The sequence below is a fragment of the Plecotus auritus genome, assembly GCF_963455305.1.
Source record: "Plecotus auritus genome assembly, chromosome: 12".
NCBI classification, from domain to species: Eukaryota; Metazoa; Chordata; class Mammalia; order Chiroptera; family Vespertilionidae; genus Plecotus; species Plecotus auritus.
Window position 1 is genome coordinate 19,613,005 of NC_137778.1, and position 17,106 is coordinate 19,630,110.

The 17,106-nt window shown below is 44.8% G+C and overlaps 1 protein-coding gene across 1 annotated transcript in view; it reads right to left on the minus strand.

Annotated features, from left to right (window-relative positions):
* Positions 1 to 13,190, minus strand: part of LAMC2 (laminin subunit gamma 2) — a gene marked incomplete at its 5' end in the record, with an annotated part of 59,313 nt that extends 46,123 nt beyond the window's left edge. The window contains one exon of the mRNA XM_080649100.1: positions 13,115 to 13,190. Within this exon, the coding sequence (XP_080505226.1) occupies positions 13,115 to 13,190 (76 nt within the window). The remainder of the gene's footprint in view (positions 1 to 13,114) is intronic.
* Positions 13,191 to 17,106: the final 3,916 nt, after the last annotated feature.

Below are 17,106 nucleotides of genomic sequence, written 5' to 3' on the forward strand. Positions count from 1 at the left end.
GGGTTCTCTCTACCAAGTTTACCCCGAGCCCTCCATAAACACATCTAAAACCGAGTCATCTTACTCAGATTTTCACATATTTTTTTCATTCTAGTAAAGCGTGGGTGGTAATTGTGTCTGACTAACCTGTATGCACCCTCTTCGGCACTTAAGTATTTATTATGATAATAACTATCATAGCACCTGACCCTCAAGGTGCTTCTTAGCAAAGCCCGTCAGGCAGCAAGACACAGGCTGATCCGCCCACCGCCACCCCCATCGCATCCCCAGACGCCGCAGATCCAGGGAGCTGGAAACTCTGCGCCAGCAACGAGCAAGGTAGCAAGGTGTGCGGAACCCCTCGGGCTCCCTTCACGCCACCACCCTCGTTCCAACACAGCTCCAACAGGTCGGGACAGGAAGCGCGGGGGCAAAGGCTGTTTCCAAGCTGTATCCTTAGGAGAATGGAAGGAAACCGAAAATATTTCCTCGGGTTGTACTTGGGGCCAGGCCTTGGAATACTCAGCATCTGTGGCTGCAGTTCATCCAGACCTCATTTTAAATTTTCCATAGGAAATGCTGCAAACAATTACGAGAAATTTTCACAACTTGGCATACACCGATTCGTTTGTGCTAAGCAGATCCTCTTTCTTCTGTTCTACACTTAAAACACACGCTCTGCTATTCACCCAGGTGATCTCATTGCCATCTTCATGCAATTTAGGGAATCACCACGTTTTTAGTGCTCCAACAGTGACAACAAAACTAAAAATGCAAACTTCTTTCCAAACCCTGAAGATGTGGCTCCGCTGACCTCTGTAACTTGATCTCATTCCTGTTTCCCTCTCTTGTTCACTGGGCTCCACCACACAGACCCTCACAGGAATCTGGGATGCACCAAGCTCTTCCTTGCCATCACCAGGCCCTGATTGCTATTTCCTTTGCCTGGGGCTCTACCCTCTTCCACTCTGCTTGAACCCACAGGACAACCAGAGTGATCTTTTTAAAGAGCATAAATCAGATCATGTAGGGTCCCTGCTAGTAACTCCTCAACAGCTTCTCCCTCCTCTGAATGCCCACAGGACTTCATCCCTACCTCTCTCACAGCATTTATCACTTTCTCTCCATGTCATCACTATTTGTGTACATGACGTACTTCCCCATTAGCATTTCACACGTTTGTGTCCCCACAGTACCTAACACCAAGCTAGGGGCAGTGATTGTTGGATGGATGGATGGATGGATGGATAGATATGAATGAATGGATGGATGGATGAATAGAAGGGTAGATGGAAAAATGAATAGAAGGAGGAAAGAAGAAAGGAAGGAAGGAAGTCTGACTCTTAAAAATGCTAAACAAGAACTCGAACATACAGAAATCTCCCAGGAGTCCAGGAACCCAATATGAAAATGTCTCAACACAATACATAGATTACATATATGGCATTCAGTGTAAAAAGCTAATGTTTCAACAACAGCAAAATCCACAGTGAAATGGTAACGGAAAGAATTGTCAGAGGAACATGGTACTTTGAGGTAGAAGGAGTGTGGGATGTTCTTCCAGGTAGCTGCTTACACCACATGAACTATTTCTGTGCCAGGACTGCCTGCGCACCTGTGCTCTGTGAGCTTGGAGCTTCGAAGACCTTCTGCCTGTCATCTCAAAGGGCAGCAAGCTGAGGGCTGCACGGGAGGCCGTGAGGCAGGCTGGAGACCATGAGATCAGTTTGCAGAGATCTGGCAGCCTTGACAGGTAATGTACTTGGCTGGTGTGTGGGACTAGCTCATGAGCTAGGAATCTGAGTGTCATGTTTGAACTTGACGGTGTGTGCTGGCTGCTATTACGTAGAGCTTTGCTGCTCTCGCTTCCAATTCTGCTGCTTAGTGCGCACTTATACTGATGCAGTTAAACAGCAGCAAGGGCATCAAACCAGTTACCTGTAAAGAACAAGTCCATGTGTAAACCATGTAGAGATGACATTCAATTCTCTTCCTCATTTAGAGGGAAGCTGTGTGCCCTGTGTTTCCTTTCGAGCATTTTGTGCCCCTCATTCCCTTTCTGGGACATTGAATCTTTCTCTCTCCTTTTGTGAGACTCTTTCTTCCCTGGAAAGAAATATCATGATGCCATTTTAAATATCATGATGCCATTCTGTCAGATTTCTTCTTGGCTTCTGACCCCCCACACAAATCTGCGGGCTCCTCTCCTCACCCCAACTCTAAATGTTGATGTTCCTCAAGGCTCAGTCCTGAACCTCTGTGACTCCTCACTCTAGAATCTCTCACCCAAGCCAAGGCCTTCAGTAACCGTGACAGGTGTTGCCATGCCAAGATTCTTCCCGGGCCCAGACTTCATTCTCAGCTTGAGACACTCATGCTCAGCCAACCGCTTTACATTCCCCACTGGTTATCTCAAAAGCTCGTTACATAAAACACGTTTAAAAGCAAACTCACGGTTGTCAGCTCATCAAGTCAGAAAGCTGGAAGCTATCCTTATAGGTTCTCTTATCTTTCTTACCTGCCCATACTCTATTCACCACCACATTTTATGATATGACCCACTAACTAGCTCAAGTCCATCCAAGTGCACCTCCACTATGGCTATTCTAGACCAAACCCCAATCATCCCTTGCCTGCCATAGCTTTCGAATGGCATTCCCTGCAACATCTCTTGCCTCCCTCCACTCAGTAGTCACTAAACCTTTCAAAGTACAAATTTTAGCACTACTGCTCTTCTTAAAACTCCGTGATGCCTTCCCTTTACATACTTCTGGGGTAAAGACCAGAATTCCTTAACATTGCTTACAAAGATGTCCGTGTTCTAATCCTATATACTTTTCCAGCCTGATTTCCCGTAACACTTCCCACTGAGATATCTCTCCCTCTCCCATTCATTTCACTTATACTTCTTTTTATATCTTTACCCCCTCTGCTTCTTTAAATTCTTGCTTTGTAAAGGAAAGCATCATTGTGAGGAGAGGTGAGTTGGAACTAACAATCTTAACCGCCCTTTTCTGTTTTGTTTGTTCAAAGAAGTTACACTAACAATTAAACATTAATTTATCTTATTGAATGTCACTCCCTTTCTTGGAGTCAAAGAACTGGCCTCATGTAAACTGACAACGCTTTTATGCTCAAACATAGCAACTGTCACCTCCATGTAAATAGCTCAATTGAAAATTGTGAGTAAAATTAACGTTGAGAATAGTATTCACTTTTTAAAAGATGACAAATGCCTATTTTCAGAACAAAAGCAATGATTGAAAGTGTCCTTAAATATTCATTACACCTGAAATGAATATAACATTATATGTCAACTGTAATTGAAAAAATTAAATTAAAATTTACAAAATCAAAGTCTCTAAATAATCAAAATGACAAGATGAGTATTTTTATTATACTAGAGGCCCAGTGCACAAAATTCGTGCACGGGTAGGGTCCCTAGGCCTGGCTGGCGATCAGGGCCGATCAGGTTCCCTGCCTCCCTGCCTCCTCCTTCCCTTGCTCCCTCAGCGCCCTGCCGCTGCCACTGGTCGCCTGCCATGTTTCGTGCCACTCCCTGGTGGTCAGTGCACATCATAGTGAGGCAATCGAACGCCCGGTCTCCCCGTCGAACTCCCGAGGGGACACTTTGCATATTAGCCTTTTATATATATAGAAGATTACACTTACATGTGCTGATGAAAATGCTCCTAAGTACTGTCTAGTTTTAAAACCTCCTGCGTGAGATTTTTCTTTCCACGGTTTAAAATGGTTCTCAGTTTGGGTGAATATTTAAAACAACATCTGAACAGTTCTTTATTGAAACTGACCTTGAATTTTAGGTTTTAATATGTGACTATCTGCTTTAGTTTTATCTTTTTAAGGTTTGTCACAATATGTCTTCTAATCAGAATAAGAAAATGGAATTGGCACGTCCCTCATGAGGAATGTTTTAACTGAATTCAGTTTTCTCTCCCACAGTTTTCACCACTGCCTTCCCAACAATGCAGCCAGAGCCACCAGTGCCACATCCTGCCTGATTCTTTTGTTTCCAGGACACATCAACGCCCAAGCAGGGTGAGTGAGGCTGCCAACGGGAAGTGCTCTGAGAAGAGGGACAACAGGTCAGGATTCTAATCATACGGGTCACTTTGAATGATAAAATGTGGGCCAAGTTTTCCAACTCTAAATAGTCTAAAGTTATCGAGAGTCAAGAAAACTCAGATCACCACATTTTTCTTTTGAAATATGATGGCTTAAAAGGAGTCACCTATTTTCACTGAGTTTATAGCACTTTGTATTACAACCTAGACTTGGAAAAGGCACAGGTGGACTTAGAGAAGTCAGCCTAGTGACGATGACACCAGGAGACCACACCTGGAAATGTCTTCCCCTAACTCCCCACCAGGGTTCCAGCAGCCGGTGGGGAAAGGGAAAGAAAGTCCCAGTGAACAGAGAGATTGGGGACACTGATTTTTGTCTGACTAGCAAAGGAGTTGAGGGCAGAGGAGAAGGGTGAGGGCTCAGTCTGAGTTCAATGGTAAAGGGAAGAGAAGAGTAGGACACGCGATACAGAAGAGTGTCCCTTCTCTCACACCTGCGCCTTAAGGCTCCACTCCAAGGCAGCAGGTGTCAGCTATAGTACGAGACTCAGTTTGTGTTCATGGTAAAGATTCTATGTGAAAGTATTCATTCACCTATATGTAACCCCATGCATCTCTGACCACATAAATAGCAATTTCTGTATTTCCCCAAGTTCCTCTATAAAGAAAGGCATTCCAATACAGAAATCACATTTGATTCCTAAGAAGCCTACTTAAGAAGCATTTTCTACCTGGCCCAGCAAAAGGTGTCATGTACCCTTTTACAAAGCAACTGAGATAATAAAAATTAGAGAGTCCAGGACAGGTAGAAGTGACACCAAAATGAGCACCAAAAGGAAAGCAATCGTGCATGAGGCATATCTATATATATAAAAGGCTAATATGCAAAGTGTCCCCTCAGGTTCAACCGAGAGACCGGGAATTCCATCACTCACTATGATGTGCACTCCCCCCCAACAGGGGCAGCATGGAATGAAGGCAGGCCCCGCTGGCAGCTGGCAGCTGGCAGCCAGAGAAGGAAGGCCCCAGCCAGTAGCTGGAAGGCCCCGAACAGTTCTGATCACTGGCCAGGCCTAGGGACCCTACCAGTGCATGAATTTTGTGCACCTGGCCTCTAGTGAATAAAGAAAAGCTTAAAAGGAAGTTCTAATTTGTACTGAAATTCTGATTTGTACTGACATTTTTGGAGTATACATTACAAGTAGTATTTCAATCACCTAAATTTGTGTTTTGTTGGCTCCTTAAAAAAAGTTACCCAATAATTCTTTATCTTTGAACCCTTCATTGCTTGAACAATACTAGAGGCTTGATGCATGAAATTCGTGCACTGGTCAGGGGTGCGGGGGGAGGATTCCCTCAGCCTGGCCTGCGCCCTCTTGCAGTCCGGGAGCCCTCAGGGGATGTCCAACTGCCCCAGAGGTGGGAGAGGCTCCCGCCACCACCGCTGTGCTAGCCAGCATGGTTTCTGGAACACTAACCACCAGGGGGCAGTTCCTGCGCTGAGCGTCTGTCCCCTGGTGGTCAGTGCGCATCATAGCGACTGGTTGTTCTGCGGTTCGGTCTATTTGCATATTAGCCTTTTATTATATAGGATATTCTTGCACATGGAGATTAGCCATAGATTTATTTTCATTTTTTTTTTGCTATCACCACATCTCTTCACAAAGACACACACATTTAGGTATGTGTGTGCTAACTATACACCACTATAGTTTCCAGTTTTGACAAAAAAAAAACAGTGGTAATTCATGTACATTTACAATGTTGGGGAACTATGTGTGGAGTGCATTTATCACATCTTCCTTAATGATTCTTTTCTAAAAATAAACACTTTTTAAAACAATAAATTAAAAATTTACTGCTTAAAGTCAGAAAATGAATTAAATGGCCTTTCAGGAGCCCGACCATTTTTAGATCCATAACTAGAAGTAACAAATATTCCAGAAGAAGTTGGACCATGAAGCCTTCCCCAGTGAGTGGAAGCCACGTGTCCTGTGTCTCCATCAGACGAATGTGCTACATCCCCACTGTCACTCCCCATGCCCAGTTAGTTGACTGTGACTTCCTTCCTGTCTCCACGGATCTCAGTGAGCGAAGATCACCTCCTACCATGTTCAACCCCCTTGACGAGGCCAGAGCAAAAGCTTGGGTCGCTGTTGGACCCACTGCTTGCAAAGTGGACCAGTCTGTTTTGAGATGAGAAACGATCTTTAAACATTAGGGATCTCCTTTTACCAAAAGCACAATGGGTAGTGATTTGAAACAGCAGTAAGCATGCGTAAAGATTGCGTTGTCAATGTTCTAACCGTAAACAGACGTGACACAGAAAGACTCCAAAACTTATACCTCTGGACACAAATATGCATCAATAGATTCAAAATGTCAACAATCACTGAAGAACAATGACTGATAAAACCCTGAAAAGCTTATTGCTATTTTAAACGTAAATTTTGAATTAATCAAAATTATATCTACTTTTCTGTCAGATCAGCAAAAAATGTTTTTTGGTGTGCCCTAGAATTTTAGTAATTAGTTTATGTGTGCCATGAAATTTTAAAAAGTTTGAAAAATCACTGGCCTAGAAGCCTGAAGATGTCCAGGGGATGTAATTAATGTATGCCTTTGCTCAACTGAACTCCACCTGTCTTCTGATACGCAGAAGGGAGGACTCAGACCCTTCTGCTGATCAGTGTTGGAGGAAGAACCGTTCTTTTCCTCTTTCAAAATTGTGACATAAGAAGCACCCGTTTGTTGGGAAGGCACATACACAGACATACAGTCACCCACAGACAGAAAAGATTTAGCTTTCGGCTTTGGATATGAGGCAAATATTACATCATGTACCTGGGGGTTATATTAGAACACAGCCCAGTAATGATTCAGTAATCCACTAGGCCTCATTTGTGACTAAGTTAGAGTATTCCAGAATCTATGGGGCTCCTATAGACTGGTAATAGATGATTCAAGTCTCGTCCTGGCAAGTTTCCAGGGGGCGGGGGGAGCCATACAGTTGAGCCACTAAGAAACTTAAATGGGGGTAGTGCCCTCGGCGGTCCCAGATCTGCCTCTTTCTTCAACAGTGTTTGGACGAACAGACCCAGGGACGCCCCTTCTGCCAGCCTCCAGCCACCCTCCAGCGTCTTATCCAGTCACCACCTTCAGAACCACCTCCGGGACCAGCCAACACACCGACTTCTTTTCTACCTTAACTCCTTATCGCTGAACAACCATGAGCTCCCAAATTTGTCAGAATTAACCCACCGAGGTGGAGGCTGCGGTCAACCGCCTGGCCCCCTGCCTCTGAGGCCGCCCACACCTACCTCTCTCTGGGCGAGTTGGAGAAGAGGCGCGAGGGCTCTGAGCGTCTCTTAAAGTTGCAAACCCAGCGCGGTGGCCGCCCTCTCCCCCAGGACGCGCTGAGGCCCCCCAAGGTGAGTGGGCAGAACTCAGGGCGCCAGGGAGGCCGCCCCGGCCTTGGGGAGGAGCCTGACCCAGGCCCTTGTGGATCTGTGAGCCCTGGTTCTGCCCACTGACCCCCAGCTCTGACTTCCTGCAGAGCCACTTCCGGGTGAAGAGGTGAAACTCATCAGGAAGATGGGCCACACCTGGCTCCCCTCCGCAGGCTGCCGGCCCCCAGGCTGGGCGGGGCGAGTGTCTCTGGGAAAGGCTCCCCCTCCAGCACAGCTAGGAGCCTGTGGAGCCCGGAGGCCTTTGAGGGGCCCCTCTGCATCCCCTGGTGTCTGCCTTTTGCCTGAGCGTCTCCCCGAAACTACTGGCCATTCTTTTAACCACCCTGAAGCCCTCTTATATGCATTGGACCAAATGAAACAATAAAGCTTTTTGCAGAGAAAAAAACTTAAATGGAACAAATATTCCAAGGATTGACACCTTAATTTCACGCTCCTGATTTTCCCATGAACACTGATCACAAATCAGCATTCTTCCTCAGCTTCTCAGACCAGCGGAGCTATGGCTGCTCCCCCAATTCAGGACACCCATAGAAATTTCTAACTTACACTCCAACCGAATTCTAGACTCCTGTTTATTGTACACACTTGAATATAAGGTAAAGGTTTTTATTTTTCAATTTTTTTTCTCTCTCAGGGGGAAAAATAGGTCACATTTAAGTCTTTTCACAATCTCTCATATCATAGGGCACTTTTTAAAGAGTTTTTTGAGAGAGAGAGAGAGAGAGAGAGAGAGAGAGGAGAAACATCAATTCATTGCCTCCTGTATATGCCCATACTGGGGACTGAACCCACAACCCAAGTATGTGCCCTGACTGGGAATCGAACCGGCAACCTTTAGGTGCATAGCACGATGCTCAAACAACTGAGCTACTTCAGCCAGGCAGGATGATTGTTAAATGTTTTTAAAATGGGGTACTTTCTAATGACAGCATCAATAACAGACTCAGAGAGGGCTGTATCTCAAGCCACCTAGTCCAAGGTGAAGAAGAAACTGTACTAAAGTGGCTTTGGGAATGCTAAGGATGAATGGAGAGAATTTTAATTACTTACTTCATGAAATGTGAATGAGCTAACCAATACTCCTAAGTTATTAGTTTATAGATTATGTGACTTTAAATATATTTGTGTCACTAATTTCCTAAATAGAACATAAAGAGACACGTGACCATCTATATTTATTTTCATAATTAAGTTGCCCCAAATCCATTTTTTTTTTTTGTGAGAGGAGCAGAGAAGAGGAGGGAGATCTAACTATTAAGAAGTGAAAGACCATCCCACATGGGGTCATCTTATATTTGGTCATATTCCAGAGAGCAACAGATTTGCTGAGTCTATATGCAATGAGGTCTGGTGGTGACAGAGGCAAGGAGAAGACAGGATATAAAATCCAGTCTTGAAATCCTAGTCTGCTTTGGGTTCCTTGTCAGGTTCTTTGTCACTTGTTTCATCGGGTAAAGCTGAGGGCTCATTCCAGCCTAAGCACAAGGCTCCTCATCAGCTATTTTTAAAAAAATATATTTTTATTGATTTCAGAGAGAAAGAAAGAGAGAGAGAGAGAGAGAGAGAGAGAGAGAGAGAGAGAGAGAGACATCAATGATGAGAGGGAATTATTGATTGGCTGCCTCCCGCTCATCCCCTACTGGGGACTGAGCCTGAAACCTAGGCATGTGCCCTTAACCGGAATCGAACCCGGGACCCGAGTCCGCAGGCCGATGCTCTATCCTCTGAGCCAAAACGGCTAGGGCTTCATCGCCTTTTTTGAGTTAATTCAAGGAGCCTTCAAAAACCTCACCATTGCCCTAACCGGTTTGGCTCAGTGGATAAAGTGTCGGCCTGCGGACTGAAGGGTCCCAGGTTCGATTCCGGTCAAGGGCATGTACCTGGGTTGCGGGCACATCCCCAGTAGGGGGCGTGCAGGAGGCAGCTGATCGATGTCTCTCTCTCTCATCGATGTTTCTAACTCTCTATCCCTCTCTCTTCCTCTCTGTAAAAAAATTAATAAAATATATTAAAAAAAAACCACAAAAAACCTCACCATTAAAACTCAGAAGGCAATATACGGGCCTTCAGTACTGTCAGGACAGTTAATTAGAACCATAATACTGAATCCCAGTGAGTGCTTGAGAGGCACTGTGCCAAGTGCTCTACAAAGTGCTCATCTTAGAGACGAGGAACCTGAGTAACAGGTGCGGTAGCTTGCTAAGTCCCAGCACTGGGAAATGCCAGAGCTAGGATTTGAACCCAGAGCCTGCACTCTTATGCATGATACTACTTAAGCAATTTAAATAATAGAATCCATGAGTGTATAAACCTTTCCACGGGTCCTTTCCACTATCTATAGCACCTCTTTTCCAGTACCAGGCCATGGGAAAAACCACATTGGTGATCTATAATAATCTTGGATTCTGAGCTCACTATTCTAGAACAATTGCTCCAAAACTTACCTGATGGCTGAATCCAACAGTGTATTTTAGTCCTCATCTTTGCATATTCATATTTTTTAATCTGAATACCAACTGTTACTCCTACATTGTCGAAACTCTTATTAACTCATTGCCTAACAAAACACACCTCTTTCTTAACTCTTTTCTCCTCAGTGCTCATCCCTCCTGATTCTCCCTCATTGTTCTCCCATCCCCTTGTTAAGTGTTGAGGTTTCTGTTACCTCGGTCTCCCAGGTAGTCTCATCTACTGTCAAGGCTTTGCTTTCCACCTTTGGGCTCCCAACTGTATATTTCAAACTTCTAAACTTCAAAAACATAGTTCCAGCTGTTACCCAGGGCTGTTGGACATCTCTACTCTCATCTCAATCAAATTCAACAGGTCCCCCCGGGAATTCCATCCCTCCTCTTCACTGCTCAACCTTGCTCCCAAATCTCATACTTCTCTCACAGTCCTCACTTCCTTTAATGGTATCACTGTGTAAACAATCACACGACCTGAGCCTTGGACCCATCTTGGACTCTTTGGTCCCATCTTGGACTCATTCCTCACCATTTTCCCTTACTGGTATTCCTAACACACACACTTCGTGGATCGCCAAATTCTTCCAATTGTACCTTCGAAATGTCTCTGTTACCTGTCTCATTTTTACTCTTGCAATGGCCATTCACTGGCCTCTCCTAGCTCAACTCCATCCTGTAAGCCTCTGAGGGAGTGACCTTGCCTATATCCTGCTTATAAACCATCTGCAACCCTTTTTTGCCTACAGAACACCATCCTAACTGCACGGCCTGGCATGCAAGGCTCTTAGGGACCAGATCCTTGGCTACAGTTCTAGTCTCCTTCGAGCCCCTTCTCCAGTCATACCTCCCCATGTGAACTCTGACCCAGACCATTGGAGCCACATGCCACATTCTCTCACACCAACTGTGAGCTCCTGGAGGGGAGTATTCCTCTTCCTTACTGATCTCCAGACATCCGAGTTCATTATACCTATAGTGTTGGCGTTAGACTTTTAAAAGAAAGAAGGTTCCAGGCATTTTAAGGCACTTTACAATAATCTCTCATCCTTTCAGCAGCTCTACAGGGTTGCACAGTACTGCTGCCTCCATTTAACAGGTGAAGAAGCAGACTCCGAGTGGCTGAGGTTACTTATAAGGAAGTAGAGGAGTAAGTGAATGAGATAAAATCTGAAGCCAGGTCAGGCTGCCTCTGAACCGTGTGCTTTAGCTGAGCACATCCCTGAAAGTCTTGCTGATCACATCTAACACCATAACTTCACCTTTGAGGGAACAACCTAGAAGCAATGTCATTGCTTTGGACTCACAGGTGCAGCCCAGAGGATGTACAGATGTGGGTCACTTAGGGAGATGGCAAAGTACCATACTTTCAGCCCAACTTCCGCTGCATTCCAGCATCCCAGGAGTGGACAAGCATGAGTGCTCCACCTGAACACCAAACTTCCCACACTCTCACTGAACCCCAAGGTGATGCCTTTTGGAAAGGGAGTCTAATATCTTAAGCAGTCCTTCCCAAAGAAGAGGGAGTTCTAGAAATGAGCCTGAACACTGCTTCTGACTTAACGGTCTACACAGAATGCTCAGAGCTGGTCTGTCCTTGAGAAGGGACAGTCCAAGCTCTGTTAAACAATTGATAAGATCCCACACATTTGTTTCTACTATCTAATGTTAACACACACACACACACACACACACACACACACACACACACACAACCATAGCCAAGGGGGAAATTGCTTCAATAATTACCCATTAGGTAAATATGTACCTTGTTTCCCTATTCCTTTCGTAATGTGGTCCCAAAAATTCCAGTCTAAGAACTCTGAATCAAGTTCCAATTCCGTCTCTGCCAACAGCTGCCTCTGTGGTTCTGTACAAATCCATTTTCTCATTTTTTTAAGCCACCAGATTCTAGCAGTTGATCTATAAAAAGTCCTTGTATATTCCGATATTCAGAGACTATGCTTACTTTTACAATGTTTTTTCACTAGCTTAAGACTACTTATCCTAACTCTGAGGGAACCGAACCTGCATGATCATTTTCATAAATAGTTTTTTAAATGGAAGTCATGATGATGGGTTGGAAGTTAATCCCAAAACCCATTTAGAAAAACAAAACAAAACAAAAAGGACCGTTTCAGCGCTTTGAAACACATGCTAAAATATTCCTGCCATTCACATCCCTTCAGGCCAGCATCGCCCCGACGGCACAATAATAAATGGAATATCTAAGATGATCCCACGTGCACATGAACATCGTCTCATGTTCATTCATGCACACGTGCGAAAATGCCTCTTAGCCCCATTGAAATGATTGCTGGAATGCCATCAGGTGCAGGAAGCAATATAAACATGAAAACTCAGGGTAATTACCCAGTCAAGTGTCAGTGGTAAGACTAAGTGACAAGGAAAACACCCGTTATGTGTTGTCATAGCTGATACGTGGGTACAGTAAATGGTTGCTAGGCTGCCTGAAAGTTTTGTTTATATCAGCTGAACTTCTCAGGACATGACAGCCACTGGGAGCCCCAGATAAGATCCAATGATCTATGGCGTGTGTGCCAAATAAATGCCTGATGAATGATTGCTATATGAAAATACTATAAAAGGTAACATTAATCAAAAGCAAGGCATCTTGAAGACTCAAAAGGCTCATTTTCCATCCCAAAGGTGAAACGGGAATTTCAGGGGGATTATGGAAGAGGTTCATTTTCAAACTTTGTGGTGCTCTGTCACAGAAAACATTCACACCAAAATCCCAACAACAAAAACACACAGTGAGAAAAGCGTTTAGGCACCAACATATTACTCATTGCACAGGGACCCCTTGGTCAAAAAAAGCAATCAAGGAACATGCTTAAAGTAAGGAAAACCCTGGTTTGGCGCACCTGTTGGCTTCCCAATTGTTTTTAAGTCAGACAGCTTTATACAGTAATATTAGTCTTATTGAAACCCCATCTCCGGAAAAGCCCAGATTGGGGTGGCAGGGAGGAAGAGGGAGCTCAGAGAGGTTCTGGGCAAAGGGGGCATCTTCCGAGGTGCATTCAGCCTCACCGTCTGCACAGAAAGGCCGGTCCGCAGCCCAGGACTGAGAGCTTTCCTCCTGGAACCAACTCACCTTCCCTCCTGAAGGTGGCCCGGGCGGCAGGCAGGAGCAAGACGCAGAGGCAGCAGCTGAGCCAGAGCGCGGGCATGGCCGGGCCGGGCTGGGCCGGCGCGCCGTTCACCGCTGCAGGGGTCGCTGCCTGGCGCCTGGCGGCCGGTGGTTTTCACTCTGCACTCCGCTGTGCCTTCCTTTTCCTCGATCAGGTGGTTTTATCGACTCTTCTACCTGACTCAGTCCTGACAGGAAGAGAGCCTGCGTCTCAGGGTGTGACTCACCTGTGAATAAGGAGGACCCAGCCCTCGGGAGGCAGACAAACAGCACAAGCCGAGCTGTAAAAGCGCTCACCCCAGCAGCGGGCTCCCCCCTCGCGCACACCTGGCCGGGGCCAAGGGTGTGGTGCGGAGGCTGCGGCCCAGGGATCCTTTGGGAGGAATGTGCCAGGGCCCTCCTCCTCTCCCGGGGTGGTCCAGGGGTACAGAGGTAGCTCGCAGACCGCCCCTTCCTCAAACTGGGAGGTCCAGCCTCAAGTGCGCACACTCAGAAATAAATTGGCAGCCCTGATCAGCTGTGGTCTAAGAGGCACCAAGGAGAACAGGCCGGTCGGAGAGTTACAACAGGGTCCTCTTCTCAGCCTCTTTCGGAAACACAGCAGCAGGATCCCAGCCCACCCAATCTGGGATTCCTTCCCTCACCATCACCGGCCAGGACCAACGGTTCCCCCCCTGGGTCCCCATAGCTTCCTGATCACTTGGGCTAGCAGCTCATGAAGTCCCCTGTGGACAGGTGGGCCTCCCTAGGAAGGCTAGGTAGTATCCCTAATAATTGGTACAGCATCTAGCTCACAGTGGGTGCCAAATAAGTATTCCGTTGAATTGTATAAGGAAGAGGATCTGGATTTATTACTCCTTTTACATCCTAGGCCCTATTTCTGTAGCCATTCTCTGTGGACCCATTAGAAAAGGTTTGTTGAGACCCACTGTGAGTATCATCCAAGCCCACTGTGCTAGGTGAAGTGAGTGATAGCTAGAGAATGGAAAATCTTGGTGTGTCCAACATTGTCCCTTTCCTGTCCCTGCACCCTCTGCTCCTTGTATTTCCACCCATCAGGGCGGTGCAATGTCCCCCAGTCCAGCAGGACCAAGGAGCAAGCCCTCCGAAGTAAATCTTGAAGGTCAATTTCATTTTAGCATAGATCACTATTGTTCATTATATCTTAAAGGGTGGGATAGATATTTATATCTGTCATCATTTTTGGATAGTGATAATAGCCAACACATATATTGTACCTACTATTTGTCATCACTGCTATAAATCAAATCCTTTATACATAATAACCCTTTGGTCTTCAAAACAACACTATGAAATAGGTGTACTATTAATTTCCCCTTTTTACAGATGATAAAACAGAGACTTGGAAAGATCCAGTCACACTGTGAATAAGTGGCAAAGCTAAGATTCAAAACCTGGCAATCTAGTTCCAGAGTCCATAAACCCTTCGTTAGGTCCTATTACAAAGCACAATAAAAAAGACAAATTCACAATATTGAATGAATTCAATATGCAGTCAATGGTTACTTGTCAACATCTATTACAACCCAAGCAGATTGTGGCCAATAGGCCCACGTCAATAAAGCTAAACCACAATGGACTCTGAACAAAGAATTCTGGTTTTCCTCACATGTTTGCTCTGAAAGAACCCCCAGTGGTGACCTGGACCTGGGTTAGAAAAATGGGCAGCAGGCCCCTGGGCACCAGGCCAGCCAGCAGCCTCTCTCCTGTAAAGAGGATGCGCCAGTGTTTCTCTGTCCCTACCTCTTCTCGTTGCCTTATTCTGGGCTTCTTCATACATCTAAACAACCTGTATAGCTCAGGCTTGCAACCTCTGCTCTGGCTTAATCTTCTACCTCGCTCAGGGACAATATCAGCCCCTTTGCTAACTTAAAATTTTTTCTCTAGGGCACTACTGGGGTTAAGAGTATTCTAGTAGTCAAACACCAAGGCTCTGGAGCAGAATCTCAGGGCCAAATCCTGGCTCTCATCAAGGCAGGTTACTTAGTTTTCTCTGAGCCTCAGTTTCTTCATCTATAAAATGGGGATAATAATAGAACACTCACCTGGAAACATTGTTGGGAAAATGAAATGAGTTCATGACCTACCTAGAGCTCAGAGCAGCATCAGACATAGAATATACACTATATAAGTAAGCTGTAATAAAATATTATTGTTGTTATTGTTGCTTTTATTATCACTAAGCACCGTCAGTTTTTCCTTGTTATAGTTACTAATGAATATATGAGAAAGATGAAAGTTTTTTTGCTTTAACCTTTTACTAATTGAAATTATTCCCTCATAATATTAAAATTCTGTGGAACTCTTGGTCTAATCCAGGTTTATGTCCTAACTATAAACATTCACCTGGAAGTTGTTAAGTAACTTGTATTTTTGCTATATACTAGTATCTGGAAATTTCCTTCACATTCAGATTTGCCTGACAAATGGCTCAAAATTTGTGCATTTACAACTTCGTTTTAAATATGGCAGGGTGGAATCTTCTATTTCAAGGAAACTATAAAGGTCAGATGAATGTAAATATATTTTTGTGACCAACTTCAATTAACACATGCTTTTTAAAAAGGCAACAAAAATCTGTTTACTTTTCCACATGACCCAAATAAAACTTTTTTTCAAATCCTAACGAAAGTCAATTTTATGTACATGTAGAAATGGTTAAGGTGGTAACTTTTATTATGTATACCTTAACACAAAAAAATGTAGAGAAAACACAACAAAAAGAATGAACTACTGATACATACAGGACATGGATAAATTTGAAAGCATTGTGCTAAGTGAAGGAAGCCAGGCGCACACACACAAAAACATATTCTATATGATCCTATTTACATGAAATTCTAAATGAGGTGAAACTATGAGAAAAGAAACAAGTTCAGTGGAGACCAGAGATAGGGGATTGACTGCAATAGAGCATGAGGATAATTTGTGTAGATGAAAGAAATATTCTGAAATATGACAGTGGTCAAAAATAATCCAATTGTACATTTAAAATAGATACCTTTGATTGTATATAAATTATACCTCAATAAAACTGGTATAAAAAATAAGAGAAAAAGCTCAAAAAATCTACTTGATAATTAAGACGATACATTAATTCAAATGTGCAAATTCAAACCCAGAACCAGAAACAGCGTCTGCATAAGTCGTGACATGCACAGCACAGCACAGAGGGCGTCCAACCCTGAGTCTCACTGCTTCTGATGAGCTCTCTGGTCTCCAGGCAGAAATACGACCCAAGAATTGCAGGGGGACCCCTCTTCTGGAGACCTGCCTGTTTCGGCAGTTTACAAAACTTAACAGATGCTTTTCTGAAATGTTTGCTTAGGAGCCTGCACTTCAAACTTGTCTTCGAATTCTGTTCTAGGAAGTCAGCACTGGAATTTTCCTCTTATCGTCCCCCAAGTTGTCATATTCATCTACAGGGTAAGCCCTGGGATCAGTGGGGACAATGTCCTATGCAGAAGTTCTCCAGTCCTGCAGTCGGAAAGGTCCTGGGGCATTTCCACGGGCAGGGCAGGAAGGCTGAGGCCCTGGAAGTCCCCTCGGTCCATTGTTTCATTTGCAGCTCCGTCACCCCCCTTGCCCCGCCCCCGCCTCCCACACACACACAGGGGACTTTCCTTTTTACAATGCTGTGTCAGTCACTTCACAGAACTGTCATCTCTGCACCCCAACCTCCCAAATAGAATTGCAAGTGACATGTTGATTTTTGCCTCGAGTTCCATCTTTACCTCAGTTCACTTTCAGAAGGAATGTCTGGCATGTCACCGCGTTCACTCACTTATGATAAAAACTGAAGCACTGGCTGTTCACATGCCAACATCAGACTCAATTCCCTGCCCTTAATCTCCCCAGATAGCGCCCGTGACGTCAGCTCCTGCATAGCATTTTTAAATGTAAAATAAAGCAATCGGGGCACGGGGGTGGGGTGG